Below are 15,857 nucleotides of genomic sequence, written 5' to 3' on the forward strand. Positions count from 1 at the left end.
ACCCGATTGTGGCATGTTCGTACACGGTTTGACCATGTGTTCCCCTGGTGCCATTTGATAGAGGAATAAATCACTGACCTCCGACCAAATGCAGGATTCTTGGTGCAGTCGGAGTGTGCACTTCATGTTGCTAAGTGGGATGTCCACAGCCTCGATGATTTACAGGCAAGGAGTTGAACGTTTCATGCAGAAAAATACAATTTATTTTTGTGTCATAGTGTGCCAATATTTTTGCTGAATATTAAAACAAATGCATGCTGCTTTGTTAGAATACTTTATTTTATTAGAAACCAGATCTATTTTAAAATCGAATACAAGAGGTAGTTTGAAGAAATCTGAGGTGAGTGAGCTGTGTCTCAGTTCCACTCAGAGGAAGAATGGGCCCTTCACGACTTTGCTGTCGTGGGCGTTAAATTTCAGATGATTCGTTAACGGGCAATCTTCTAAGTGAGGGTCGTGGAGGATCTAGAACGTTCCTGTAGGCAGCCGATGCTTTCTCTATGTGTGACATCCACGTTTTCTGAAAGAAAAGAACCCAATTCACTTTGATGGATCAACCTTCACATTCATGCTGTGAAAGTAAAATGAATGTTTTAAAGCCATGTTCTTTTGAAAGGCCGAATAAATCTAATTTTAAGAACGTAAGAAATAGGAGTAGGCCACACGGCCCCTCGAGCCTGCTCCGCCGTTCAATCATGGCTGACCTTCGATCTCAACTCCACTTTCCCGCCCGATCCCAATATCCCTTGATTCCCCTAGAGTCCAGAAAACAATCGATCTCAGCCTTGATTGTACTCAACGACTCTGCCTCCACAGACCTTTGGGCTAGAGAATTCCAAAGATTCACAACCCTGTGAGTGAAGAAATTCCTTCTCATCTCAGTCCTAAATGACCGACCTATGAAAGTGAAATGAACGTTTTAAAGCCATGTTCTTTTGAAATGTCGAATGTATCTAATTTTGTACTGCCGGTTTGAGTATTGTGGACAGTATTTGGAGACAACCTTGATCTGAGATTATATAATCTTTTGTTTAGACCTGGAGTTGACTAACTGTTGAGATTTACTGTGCATCATATAATTGTTGTCTACTTTGAATGTTTTATTTTATTTAAGTTCCTGATCTTCCGTCCACTTGGCTTCAGTGCAGTGAGGGCAGGACAATGGGCAGCCTCCAATCAGCTGCTGGTGCTCCTTATAACAAACCAGGAGGTGCCAGGGACGTGCCAGGGACCAGCCAGGTGTGGGTGTTGAGAGAGAGGGAACCCTTTGGCTCAGAGCCTCGTGGCGCAACACAGCTCACAGCAGGAGCTCCATTCATGCCCCGCTCCGTGGCTCTGCGTTCGTATTCTGACCTTTTAGCAGCACAGCGCCAGGCTTCAGTTTAATGGTGCTGCCTCTCAGTGATATCGTCCAAAGACACAATGTCAGGTTCCACATGTACGCTGACGACATCCAGCTCTACCTCACCACCACACCTCTCAACCCCTCCACTGCCTCTACTGTCACATTATTTGTCCGACATCCAGTCCTGGATGGGCCACAACTTCCTCCAATTAAACATTGGGAAGACCAAAGCCACTGTCTTTGGTCCCCGCCACAAACTCCATTCCCTCGCCATCAATTCCATCCCCCTCCCTGGTCTCTCTCTCAGGCTGAACCAAACTGTTTGCAATCTCGGCATCCTACTTGACCCTGAACAGAGCTTCCGACCCCATATTCGCTCCATCACCAAGACCACCTACTTACACCTACGTATCATCGCCCGTCTCCACCCCTGCCTCAGCTCATCTGCTGATGAAACCCTCATCCGTGCCTTTGTTGCCTCTTGACTCAACAATTCCAATGCTCTCCTGGCCGGCCTTCCACCTTCCAGAAACTTGAGCACATCCAAAACTCTGCTGCCCGTATCCACACTCGCGCCAAGTCTTGTTCACCCATCACCTCTGTATTCACTGGGTCAATGGTTCCTGGTCCATCAAGGCCTCGATTTTAAAATTCTTATTCTTCTGTTTAAATCCCTCCATTGCCTCACCCCTCCCTTTCGCTCCAATCTCCTCCAGCCCTATAACCGTCCCAGAACTCTGCTTTCCTCCTACTTTGCCTTCTTGTACATCTCCAACTCCTTTCGCTCCACCATTGGCAGCCCTGCTTTCAGCCATCCAGGCCCTAAGCTCTGGAATTCCCTCCCTAAATGCATGTGTCAGTACTCTTTATTCAACTTATAGACGTTCAAAGTATGTCAGTGTTCACTTCTCGATCACGTGCAGTTTTACCTTAAAAACCTCAGAATGTGCTTGAAGTGTGAAGATTCCTATACACTGCTGATATCTGTTTTGATGTATTATTAAAAAAGCATTGCGTAGTCCACAGCCTGCAAGAGAAAGAGATGTGTCTTAGGTCTACTGAATTTGACAAGTGAACCAAAATAAAACAAAGGACTAAATGACATTGGGTCCCTAACCACCTATCGACAGACAAGAGATGGTTTAAGTAGACTTGCCGATCTCCCATGGTGCTGCTTGTGAATGATCTGGGGCACAGTTGGGGTGGCTAGCCGTTAAAGTGAAGATATCTTCATCTGATCGGCCCTTTTAAACCCACTGTTCTCTGGAGGGAAATGCTCTAAAAAGGCATGTCGTCGTGACTGCTGACAGAAGCGTATCTCTAGGTTGGCAAATGCTTGTAAATTCTTGGCTCCTTCCCTCTGAGATAGGGAGAGTTATCCAGGTTAGCAAGGAATGACTGGCTTTATTTGGTACTTTTCTTTTTTAAAAATACAGCTGTGATTTGTTTTATGAATGATATTTGAGCCAATCAATTGCACATGTGACACTATCAGATATGGCAAGCACGCTCGTTTCAAGGTGTTTATTAGAGTGGTACGGATTGTCAGTCAGTTAGGACAGTAGCGAAGGAAAGATCCCAGTTGCTGAAAGATAAAACTGAAACAGAGAACTATTTATTCTCGATAGTAGAAAGTCTGTCGCCCTGTTGAAGGCTCAGCCTTTAACCCAGTACCGTCCAATAGAAATGGCGGACTAGCCACAGGTGAGGCTATGGTGACACCCATTTAACCAAAGGCTCTAATTTTAGTAGCAAACACTTTGCACACACTACAGGTAAATGTACTGCACACCTAAACATTTACTGAACAAACACCTCCCACCATTCAGTAACCAAGAAGGTAAAGCACTCAACAATTAAAAAACACTCCCACACTCTGCTTTTTATCTTACCACTTTACTAACAAATGCACAAAAAGGTTAAAGTTCACATATATACGCCATGCAAATATGAGTATTGAGATCATAGGCCCAACGACAGTGTCTATTACTCATTGTTTAGTTACTAATCAGCAGAACAATTAGCCACATCTGGATTCCTAATTAGCCACATGTGGCTAGTGGCTAACGTATTGGACAACACTGCTATAGTACAATCGTACTGATGCAGTATTGCAAACAGTCTTTGCCCATATAGAGGTTAAAGTAAAATAGCAAAACATACCGGCTGAATGGAATGGATCAATGTTCTTCAGTACTAATCTGTCCAGGGGAATCGGCTGATCAAGTACAGAACACACAGCTCCGTCTCTGCCCATGCCTTGTAATTCAGGACTGGGTGATGGACTTCTGAGGCCAGTGTCTAAGGCTCCTGATTTCTGTAGATGTGCAAAATCACCATCTGATCAGCCACAAAGTACCGTCGTAATACAGAATCCGTTTTTCTTCCCCCCCACTTCTATTTTGTGAGTCACGTTCTCTTCCAACATCCCCCATTTCCCTCTCCTACTCACCTCCTTCCCGAACCAGGAGAGCAGGCGGATCTCCCATTGCCAGGCTTTTCACCGTGTCATTCCTAATTGGGGGACAATCCAATGCCAATGGGCCTGGGCCTTGTATGGATTGCTTTGTCTTTGAATTCTCCCTTCCCTTTAATAGAGAAGGACCTTGTCCCCACACAATACTACCATTGGCTGGCATAAAGATGGTTACGGCTGATGGAAGGAGCGTTCACGTCAGGGCCTGTCAGACTGTTAATCAGGCTGTGAATCCTCCCACCACTTCACACTATTCTCCAAGGGAAGGGCGAGAAAATACGAAAAACAAGCTATTACGAGCAGACAAGCTGAGCAGGGGGACTCACAATGTGGGGAATTACATAGACAAGTAGTCTGCCTACTCTGGGGCAGGCTGTCAACGTACCGACACACGTAGTACTGGACCCCACGTCCCAGTATAGAATCTTTAGATTATCTTTAAACCTGCTCAGCACACAGTGACCTAATCTTTCAGTATACCATCCCAACTCAATATACATTTAACAAAATATAAGTACATATATCACCACTGAAGTACTAAGAAATATTTCTCTTTAATTGAAACTTACTTATATAGAAATACATAGAAGTTACAACAAGGAAACAGGCCATTCGGTCCAACCAGTCCATGTCAGTGTTTACCCTCCACGTGAGTAAATAGTCCCAATCAGAATTACCTGCCCTGTTTCCACATCTTTTCAACCTCTTCTTTCATCCACCTCTCCAATCTAATCTTGCATCTTGACATATTTTCTGCCTTAACCACTAACCAAGGAAGTGAATTCCACAGCCTCACAGCTCTCTGTGTGAAGAAGTTTCTCCTGCTCTCTGTTCTAAATCTCTCACATTTAATCTTGTATCTGTGGCCCCTCATTCTTGACCCCTTAGCTATTGAAAAATTGTTGTGTTTCAATGTCTTGTAATTATTTATACATTTTTGATATTTGGTGCATTAATTTGTCATTGTTCTCACTATTTTCACTTGCAGCAATTGTTCAAAAGGCCACAAAATGATTCAATGCATCGGGGCTGAGTAATTTGATACAAATATAGGAGTAATTTGAGACATGACATGTGGTGAGTGTAACATACTTGAGAGGAACAGGTGACTTTGGACCTATTCCCAAATCTCTCCACCACTGGGGGTTTTCCTCGCCTCATGTCTGGGTCTGTTGTAGACTCACTGATAGAGATTGATTGCTCTGATTAGTCAACAACTCCATTATCATCATATCGTGCGAGTAGTAGGCGAACTAGATGGACTGTGGTTTTTTGTTGTCTAGCAATTTCCGTGTTCCTATGGCTTGTCTGCGGCCAGGGCTGTTCTTCAATATTAGAAGTGGGTAATATTTTTGGATTGCTACCACGGCCTGTTTACAGATTACAGGAACTCGTAATCTGTTGCTGAAGTTTTCTTTTATAAGGAAATAATTTATTACCTTTTTAGTGTTTTTAATCTTTGTGATTAAAAGAAAATCGTCAAAAAGAAACAAATGTACATCCAGAAATTTCGTAGTCCCTGTAAGAAAAGTACAATTAAAACATTTTAGTTTCAAGTATTTGACACGAATGTAATTACATTTCCAGTCTGGAGTAAGTAACATTTACCTGTGAGAATTAATCTTCCTTCATATAAAAGCTGCCTGTTAGCAGGTGAGAGGAGACCATCTGCAGTGTTATCTTTGAGCAGATGTCGAAGACTCTGGTGAGGATTGGGAAATAAAGTGAAAATGACAAAATCAGACCATTACTTAAGATTTTATACCTTCCATAAAATTGAAAGATTTTACTTTTGAGCACACTGTGATTGTAACTGGGGGTAATACAAAAGGCCATTTATCATGATCGTCACTCTCTCACTGTGTCCAACTCATTAACCCCGGTGCCAGCTTCAACTTGAGCTCTGAGCTGACAAACTATTTGTTTGTCTGTCTAGGAGGGGATGATGTAAGAGTAGACAGGAAGTTCTGCTTTGCAGCACTTCCTACACGAGGGATAAGCCAATACTTTTTGTACACAATGGGGGCAGATTTTGACGTTTTGTGATAGTGAAGGACAATCACAATCGACAGTCTCTTTTACATCTCTCCCCATTTTTATTTCCATTGAAGAATTGCCATCGACTTCAATTCTTTCTCTAGTGGCCGTTGTGATGCATTGTTTTCATTTATGTGAATTAACCATCAGGTGTTAAAATGGTGTATCAGCAAACAACTTTCAACCTAACTTTTAGGCTACTATGCTAGTTTCCTTTCACTTTGTCAACTTTCTTGTCCTGTCTTGACTTAGAACCATAAGATCATACAGCACAGAAGGAGGCCATTCAGCCCTTAGTTTCTGTGCTGGATCTTTGAAAATTCTATCCAATTAGTTCCACTCCCCTGCTTCTTAGAAGATGATTCTATTGGCCATGAAGGGTTACGATAAGGTTAATGCTAATAGATTGTTTCCACTGGTCAAAGAGACAATGACCAGATAATCACAAAGAATTAAAGGAGGTTAGAAAAACATTGTCTTTACACAGAGGGTGGATAGAGAGTGGAATTCTCTGTCTTAAACCGTTGTTGAAGCAGAGCCCATAAATTCATTTAAAAAGGAATTCAATAGTTGTTTAGAAAAGAGGAGTGTTGAAGATTGTATGGGGGGGGGCGAACAGGACAGAGGGATTACACCCGACACCTCATGGAGCAAAGCATCGGTGTGGAGTTGCTGAGCCAATGGTGTCTGTACTGGGACATTCCATGGGCACAAGTCACCTCTTTCGCCCAAGTTTATTCATGTGTGAGCACGGGCAATGAACCTCAACAAGCTATTTGAATACGGGCAGTCAAGCTGAACCTGATTTGCCCTCACCCTATGTTCACCACCTCCACTTCTAGTAGACTTCACAGGATGACTATCAGATAGGAAACCTGGCGGATTTTCCCCCTGCCCAATCCAGGTCAGCTGTACTCTTGCTGCTGCCCGCTACTGAGGTCAACGAACCCAGCAAGGACCAGGGAATGAACCTGGGCTGACGACATTCATGCAGTGTCTTTAATGGAGCAAAAGGACCCAACATGCATCGCCGAGGTACAATCAAAAAATGGACAACGAGACAAAAAAGAGGAGGAATTAGGAGGGGTGACCAAAAGCTTGGTCAAAGAGGTGGCATTTAAGAAGGGTCTTAGAGAAGGAAGGAGGGGCGGAAGGATTTAAGGAGGGAATTTCAGAATGTGGGACCTTGGCGGCTGAAGGCACGGGTGTCAATGGTGGAGCGCAGGAATAGGGGGACCTACCCAGTGTGTATAGTTCAGCTATTCACTCAAGTCATCTGAGGGAGTGGGGCTAATATACTATTTAAATCTAGAAATTATACTGATAAACTAATCAATTCACTTTTTAAAATCTCTGCTATATAAATCTCTGCCCAGAGCTAATAGTAACTTAATATTTAGTGCTGTGTGACTCCCCTTTGAAAGTATTTGTCAGTCTGTAGTTCCATGTGGAAGAACGTGGAGATGACATAGCTGTGATTAACTTACTATCTTCTTACCTCGAGGGAGGTTTATTCTTAGTGCAAGTGAAATGTTTGTTTATCACCATGTAAATTTGCATAGGCTGTATGTTAAATCTCAGTGCGGTATTTTGCATGGTGTTTTATTAGAGAACAATTAGATGAATTCCTGTCTGCCACAAAAGGTAACTGCAAAAAAAATTCCCGCAAGGTCCCACAAACAGCAATACACTCACCAGATTATCTGTTTTAGTCAAGGGATAAATATTGGCCAGGACAACACCACTGCTCTTCCTTGAAGGTGCCATGGGATCTTTTACATCCACCTGAGAGGGCAGATAGGACCTCAGGTTTAATATTGCATCTGAACTACAGGACCTCTGACAGAGCAGCACTCCCTCAATACTAGCACTGGAGTGTCAGCCTAGATTTAGTGTTACAATATCTCTAGAGTTGGATTTGATTCCCACAACCGACTGACTCAGAGGCAAGAGTATTACCACTGAGCCACAGCTGATACCAAGGCAAGTGCATCACAGTTTTCTTAAGGCTATGTAGCTGAGGGTAGTTAATATCCTAGATGTGTCTCCTAATAATTAACAAGAGTTATGCAATTATTTAAATGATTTTTGATTGATTTCTTATTAAGGCTGGAAGGCCCCATTGTTTGCATTTGGAATATCTTCCCAAATGGCCATGGCTCTTATCCCAGGCACCATTTTTATTCATTTTATTTTTTTTCTCCTTGACGTGAATGGACAACTTGATCCCAGGCCTCTGTTTTATTTTAGGGATACGAGCAGCCAGGAAAAACTCCCCTTCAGAGCTCCCCTCCATGCGGGAACCCACAACCTGACTCAGAGGCAGGAATACCAGCAATAAGGTGCCAGCCATGGCTCAGTGGGTAACACTCTTGCCTCTGAGTCAGAAGGCTGTGGGTTTGAGTCCCGCTGCAGAGACTTGAACATAAAATCTAGGCTGCTACTCCAGTGAAGTGCTGCACTGTTGGAGGTGCTGTCTTTTGAATGAGATGTTAAACCAAGGCCCCGTCTGCCCTCTCAGATGGATGTAAAAGATCCCTTGGCACTGTTTGAAGAAGAGCAGGGGGAGTTCTCCCCAGTGTCCTGGCCAATATTTATCCCTCAACCAACATCACTAAAACAGATAATCTCGTCATTATCTCGTTGTTGTTTGTGGGAGCTTCCTGTGCGCAAATTAGCTGCTGCGTTTTCTACATTACAACAGTGACTACACTTCAAAAGTATTTCATTGGCTGTAAAGTGCTTTGCGACGTCCTGAGGTTGTGAAAGGTGCTATAGAAATGCAAGTTCTTTCTTTTCTAAGGCGATGGCTCTCTCCCTGAAGTAAGGTACGTTTTTGCAAAAGAAAAAACACAAGAAGCAGCAAAGCCATAGCAACGTGTTATAGACCCCCCACGCTTGTGTATTCCCATCGCACCCAGAAGTGCCTGAAGGGGCAGGACTTTCATTCTCGGTTATTTATCTCCACGTATTCCACGGGTTTTTTTTAATCTAACTGCTAAGAATGATAAGCTGCTCGAGGCCCCCAGCACACTGACACTTGGCAACACTCCCCAGTGATAAATTATTGGCTAACAAGGACAGTCTGACTTCCTCCCATTCATTAGACAAGAGGCACTTGTTCCATGATACCGATGTGTCTCTCACTCATTGCTAAAGCCTTTTGCTGGAGACGTGTTGTCTCTTCAGTAGGCAAGCACAAAAAAGGAGGAACTCCTGCCAAGAAACATAATCTGGAAACTGGAGTTGCTTCACCAGACAACCAGCTTGGCAAAGGGGCCTCACGGGCTTTCCTGTGTTCAGACTGAGCTTAACCCATCTGACAGGACAAAATAAATGCCTAAAGCAGTAGGGCTAAAACCAAATCACCTTTTGGCCTTTTAGGTGAAACACGGTTGACTTTATTTCAGAGATGAGAGCCATCAATTAAAAACCCTCTCTCTAAATCAATGCTGTCTCAACCAGGAGGTTATGGGCACAGATGTGGGAAAATTACTTGAAAGATTGTGATTGCCATGTCGACAGGTCGAAGTCTATGAAGCTGCTAGGAATTAATGGGCACTCCTGTGAGTTCCAGCAACAAAAATCACGACAGAACCCTCCCGAACTACATCAGATACGCAATAATTCTGGTTCATTCCCCAGGAGAAAATGGCTTCAATTATGCTTCCTCTCATCCTGCACACTTGGTCCATTCTGGACCAGAAGGTATTGGCGGATAACGAAAATCAGTGGATATTCAAAAGTCCCCAAGTCTCTTCCCAGCAGCGTTCGATTTTAAACTGAAGCAGTTGACCGGGCTGAACTCACACGAGTCGTGAGGCTCTGGCCCCTTTTGACCCCTTTCCCCCCCACCCCCACACACCCCCCTAAACTGAATTCCCTAAAAATTTTGGCAGATAATCAAAGTTCCAATATCTTGGCCAGTGAGTTTTTAGCAATAGGAATTGTAATGATGACGGATTAAGCACTGATAAACTCCATCATAAATTATGTCAGTGACATTCTATTATGTTGCTAAGACAATGTTATCCTCTCCAGTATACTGAGTGATTCACAATTTTCTTGGCACTAAGATTATAAAATCAGTCAGGGTGATTGGAGTGAACCAATGTCAATATATGATTTGCACCTCCTTTAGTTTCTATCGCACGACAAGTGTCAGACGGGTTCAGGTATTTGGGAGTCAGTGTCACTCAGCCCTCAATAACTGTGTTCCTCCAATTCTGGCCTCCTATGCATTCCCCCAGTCTCTTCGTCCCACCACTTGCGGCCCTGCCTGCAGCTATCTTGGCCCTAAGCTCTGGAATTCCCTCCCTAAACCTCTCCGCCTTTCCACCGCTCTCTTTTCTCCTTTAAGACCCTCATTAAAACCTATCTCTATGACCTGTCCTAATATCTCCTTCTTTGGCAGTCGTTTTTTGTCTGATTACGTTTCTGTGAAATGCCTTGAGACATTTTCCTGCATTAAAGGTGCTATATAAATGCAAGTTGTTGTTGCTACCTTATGATGGCCTGTATGGAGGCGGCTGCTACCTGTTGCAGCAGACTATCCATAAAGGGAAAAAGTATTGATGTCAAGAATTATATCACAGTGTTAGAACATAGGGATATAGGCGATCGCGCAAAAGCTGAACCAATTTGGCTAGAATTAAGGAATAAGAAGAAAACTCTAGTGGGAGAATATTACAGACCGCCAATCAGTGGAAAAAGATAGAGGAAGAGATAGGCAAATTAGACACGAGCAGAACAATAGGGTCATGGTCCAAAGATAGACTGAGGTCAGAGTAACGTAAGTCACTAAGAAGGGGACTGCTTTCCAGATCAATCAGTTTTGAGTCAAATCATTGGAAAGGTGGATGTAAGGGATGTCGGGGAACATCTAGGAAATGTAGGAACATTAGGATCAGGAGTAGGCCATTCAGCCCCTTGGGCCTGTTCTGCCATTCAATTAGATAATGGCTGATCTGCATCTCAACTTCATTTTCTCACCTTTGTTCCATATCCCTTGATACCCTTACTAACAAAAATCTATCCATCTCAGTCTTGAAAGCTCCAATTATCCCCCAGCATCCACAGCGTTTTGGGGGAAGAGAGTCCAAATTTCTACTACCCTTTGTGCGAAAAAGTGCTTCTTGATTTTAAGCTTATGGGCCGAATTTTGCGATGAAAATAACGACAAGGCTTTCAGGGCTCGCCGTTACTCCTGTGCAAATCGGACCAGTAACATTCGGCGACCACACTTGCGCAGTTATTTTTTTTTATTCGTTCATGGGATGCAGGCGTCGCTGGCAAGGCCAGCATTTATTGCCCATCACTAATTGTCCTAGAGAAGGTGGTGGTGAGCCGACTTCTTGAGCCATGTGGTGAAGGTTCTCCCACAGTGCTGTTAGGAAGGGAGTTCCAGGATTTTGACCCAGCGACGATGAAGGAACGGCGATATATTTCAAAGTCGGGATGGTGTGTGACTTGGAGGGGAACGTGCAGGTGGTGTTGTTCCCATGTGCCTGCTGCTCATGTCCTTCTAGGTGGTAGAGGTCGCGGGTTTGGGAGGTGCTGTCGAAGAAGCCTTGGTGAGTTGCTGCAGTGCATCCTGTGGATGGTACACACTGCAGCCACAGTGCGCTGGTGGTGAAGGGAGTGAATGTTTAGGGTGGTGGATGGGGTGCCAATCAAGCGGGTTGCTTTGTCCTGGATGGTGTCGAGCTTCTTGAGTGTTGTTGGAGCTGCACTCATCCAGGCAAGTGGACAGTATTCCATCACACTCCTGACTTGTGCCTTGTAGATGGTGGGAAGGCTTTGGGGAGTCAGGAGGTGAGTCACTCGCCGCAGAATACCCAGCCTCTGACCTGCTCTTGTAGCCACAGTATTTATATGGCTGGTCCAGTTAAGTTTCTTGTCAATGGTGACCCCCAGGATGTTGATGGTAGGGGATTCGGCGATGGTAATGCCGTTGAATGTCAAGGGGAGGTGGTTAGACTCTCTCTTGTTGGAGATGGTCATTGCCTGGCACTTGTCTGGCGCGAATGTTACTTGCCACTTATGAGCCCAAGCCTGGATGTTGTCCAGGTCTTGCTGCATGCGGGCTCGGACTGCTTCATTATTTGAGGGGTTGCGAATGGAACTGAACACTGTGCAATCATCAGCGAACATCCCCATTTCTGACCTTATGATGGAGGGAAGGTCATTGATGAAGATGGTTGGGCCTAGGACGCTGCCCTGAGGAATTCCTGCAGCAATGTCCTGGGGCTGAGATGATTGGCCTCCAACAACTACTATCATCTTCCTTTGTGCTAGGTATGACTCCAGCCACTGGAGAGTTTTCCCCCTGATTCCCATTGACTTCAATTTTACTAGGGCTCCTTGGTGCCACACTCGGTCAAATGCTGCCTTGATGTCAAGGGCAGTCACTCTCACCTCACCTCTGGAATTCAGCTCTTTTGTCCATGTTTGGACCAAGGCTGTAATGAGGTCTGGAGCCGAGTGGTCCTGGCGGAACCCAAACTGAACATCGGTGAGCAGGTTATTGGTGAGTAAGTGCCGCTTGATAGCACTGTCGACGACACCTTCCATCACTTTGCTGATGATTGAGAGTAGACTGATGGGGCGGTAATTGGCCGGATTGGATTTGTCCTGCTTTTTGTGGACAGGACATAACTGGGCAATTTTCCACATTGTCGGGTAGATGCTAGTGTTGTAGCTGTACTGGAACAGCTTGGCTAGAGGCGCAGCTAGTTCTGGAGCACAAGTCTTCAGCACTACAGCTGGGATGTTGTCAGGGCCCATAGCCTTTGCTGTATCCAGTGCACTCAGCCGTTTCTTGATATCACATGGAGTGAATCGAATTGGCTGAAGACTGGCTTCTGTGATGGTGGGGATATCGGGAGGAGGCAGAGATGGATCATCCACTCGGCACTTCTGGCTGAAGATGGTTGCAAACGCTTCAGCCTTGTCTTTTGCACTCACGTGCTGGACTCTGCCATCATTGAGGATGGGGATGTTTGCCGAGCCTCCTCCTCCCATTAGTTGTTTAATTGTCCACCACCATTCACGACTGGATGTGGTAGGACTGCAGAGCTTTGATCTGATCCGTTGGTTATGGAATCGCTTAGCTCTGTCTATAGCATGTTGCTTCCGCTGTTTAGTGTGAATGTAGTCCTGAGTTGTAGCTTCACCAGGTTGGCACCTCATTTTTAGGTATGCCTGGTGCTGCTCCTGGCATGCTCTTCTACACTCCTCATTGAACCAGGGTTGATCCCCTGGCTTGTTGGTAATGGTAGAGTGAGGAATATGCCGGGCCATGAGGTTACAGATTGTGTTGGAATACAATTCTGCTGCTGCTGATGGCCCTCAGCGCCTCATGGATGCCCAGTTTTGAGCTGCTAGATCTGATCTGAATCTATCCCATTTAGCATGGTGGTAGTGCCACACAACACGTTGGACGGTGTCCTCAGTGCGAAGACGGGACTTCGTCTCCACGAGGCCTGTGAGGTGGTCACTCCTACCAATACTGTCATGGACAGATGCATTTGCGACAGGTAGATTGGTGAGGATGAGGTCAAATAGGTTTTTCCCTCGTGTTGGTTCGCTCACCACCTGCCGCAGGCCCAGTGTGGCAGCTATGTCCTTCAGGACTCGGCCAGCTCGGTCAGTAGTGGTTCCGGCCAGAGTACATTCTGTGCCCTTGCTACCCTCAGTGCTTCCTCCAAGTGGTGTTCAACATGGAGGAGGACTGATTCATCAGCTGAGGCAGGGCGGTAGGTGATAATCAGCAGGAGGTTTCCTTGCCCATGTTTGACCTGATGCCATGAGATTTCATGGGGTCCAGAGTCAATGTTGAGGACTCCCAGGGCCACTCCCTCCTGACTGTATATCACTGTACCGCCACCTCTGGTGGGTCTGTCCTGCCGGTGGGACAGGACATACCCAGGGATGGTGATGGAAGAGTCTGGGACGTTGGCTGAAAGGTATAATTCTGTGAGTATGGCTATGTCAGGCTGTTGCTTGACTAGTCTGTGGGACAGCTCTCCCAATTTTGGCACAAGTCCCCAGATGTTAGTGAGGAGGACTTTGAAGGGTCTACTGGGCTTGATTTGCCTTTGTCATGTCTGGTGCCTAGTGGTCCGTCCGGTTTTATTCTTATTAAACGTGGAAATCCAGGAGTTGCTGTACCAGATGTGACCCTCTTCTGTAAACTGCACGAGAACTACATCCCGTCGGCTGAATCACCGTTCAGATGAATGGAACGGTCTGAAGTTCCTGCCCTGAGCTGATGGATATGAAATAATCTCACCGAGAAACGGTACGTCAAGTTATTAAAGTCCAAGCGCACTTTTAACGGGGTGGTAAATCTTAATGACTGCCAGACAACCTCTCTGGCACTGAAAATTAACTTTTACCAGTGTGGAGTCTCATTCCTTCAGATTTTAATTGTTGTTCGACATTTAAAAAAACATTTTTTCATTTTTTATTTTTTTACTTTTTCTTTCTGTCTCTTTTATCGTTGTCTCTTAATTCAATCTTTCTTACTCTCTCTATTTCTCTTTCTACACTTGATTTGATATTGAATTCACTATTCTAACTTACACTTCCTGGTTCAGATTTTGCACTGCTCATTAACGATGCTTCAATCTGATTGGTTAAGGGGATACACAGTTGCTTGCCCCGTTCACGCAGGTCCCAGACGCCCTGTAGAGGGGGCCGTGTTGGATTGAGGGCCCGATGAGAGGAACTTGCTGTGGAAAAGCCCACGAAAAGTCTATGGGCAGGTCTAACGAGCTTCGCCGCTCACAGCAAAATCTGGCCCGATATCTTCTTGTTATTTCCGTGTCCACCCTATCAAATCCTTTGACCATCTTAAACACCTCGATTAGATCAGCTCTCAATCTTCTAAACTCAAGGGAATAGAAGCCTAATTACCGCTACCTCTCCTCATAATTAATCCCGGTATCAAACTGGTGAATCTGCGCTGCACCCGCTCCAAGGAAAATTTATCCTTCCAGAGGTGCAGTGCCCAAAACTAAACGCAATACTCCAGATGGGGTCTGACCAAGGCCCTGGACAACTGAAGCATCACTTCCATCCCTTTGTATTCCAACCCATGGGAGATAAAGGTCAGCATTCCATTAGTATTTTTGTTGCTTTTTGTACATGTCTACTGTTTTTTTAATGAATTGTGTACTTGATCTCCCAAATCTCTTTACTCCTCCACAGTTCCTAGTTTCTCACCATTTATAAAATACTACAATTTATCTTTCTTGGGTCAAAAATAGATAACCTCACACTTGCCCACAATGAAGCGGGGAGAGGAGGCTCAGAATATAGAGAGAGGGAGCAGGGAGAGAGGAGGCTCAGAATATAGAGAGAGGGAGCGGGGAGAGAGGAGGCTCAGAATATAGAGAGAGGGAGCGGGGAGAGAGGAGGCTCAGAATATAGAGAGGGAGTGGGGAGAGAGGAGGCTCAGAATATAGAGAGGGAGCGGGGAGAGAGGAAGCTCAGAATATAGAGAGGGAGCAGGGAGAGAGGAGGCTCAGAATATAGAGAGAGAGCGGGGAGAGAGGAAGCTCAGAATATAGAGAGGGAGCAGGGAGAGAGGAGGCTCAGAATATAGAGAGAGAGCGGGGAGAGAGGAGGCTCAGAATATAGAGAGAGGGAGCAGGGAGAGAGGAGGCTCAGAATATAGAGAGGGAGCGGGGAGAGAGGAAGCTCAGAATATAGAGAGAGAGCGGGGAGAGAGGAGGCTCAGAATATAGAGAGGGAGTGGGGAGAGAGGAGGCTCAGAATAGAGAGAGGGAGCAGGGAGAGAGGAGGCTCAGAATATAGAGAGAGGGAGTGGGGAGAGAGGAGGCTCAGAATATAGAGAGAGAGTGGGGAGAGAGGAGGCTCAGAATATAGAGAGAGGGAGCAGGGAGAGAGGAGGCTCAGAATATAGAGAGAGGGAGCAGGGAGAGAGGAGGCTCAGAATATAGAGAGAGGGAGTGGGGAGAGAGGAGGCTCAGA

At 45.3% G+C, this 15,857-nt stretch overlaps 1 protein-coding gene across 2 annotated transcripts in view; it reads right to left on the reverse strand.

The window, feature by feature from the left end:
* Positions 1-258: 258 nt before the first annotated feature.
* The window catches only part of plekhg7 (pleckstrin homology domain containing, family G (with RhoGef domain) member 7), a 126,548-nt gene continuing 110,949 nt past the window's right edge, over positions 259-15,857 (reverse strand). For both annotated transcript variants that reach the window (XM_068005314.1, XM_068005313.1), the window contains exons 13-17: positions 5,430-5,523; positions 5,261-5,340; positions 3,509-3,662; positions 2,275-2,372; positions 259-520 (exon numbers count right to left, since the gene is read on the reverse strand). In XM_068005314.1, the coding sequence (XP_067861415.1) occupies positions 410-520; positions 2,275-2,372; positions 3,509-3,662; positions 5,261-5,340; positions 5,430-5,523 (537 nt within the window). In that variant the 3' untranslated portion in view covers positions 259-409. The remainder of the gene's footprint in view (positions 521-2,274; positions 2,373-3,508; positions 3,663-5,260; positions 5,341-5,429; positions 5,524-15,857) is intronic.

The sequence above is a fragment of the Heptranchias perlo genome, chromosome 24 (genome assembly GCF_035084215.1).
Source record: "Heptranchias perlo isolate sHepPer1 chromosome 24, sHepPer1.hap1, whole genome shotgun sequence".
Lineage (NCBI taxonomy): Eukaryota > Metazoa > Chordata > Chondrichthyes > Hexanchiformes > Hexanchidae > Heptranchias > Heptranchias perlo.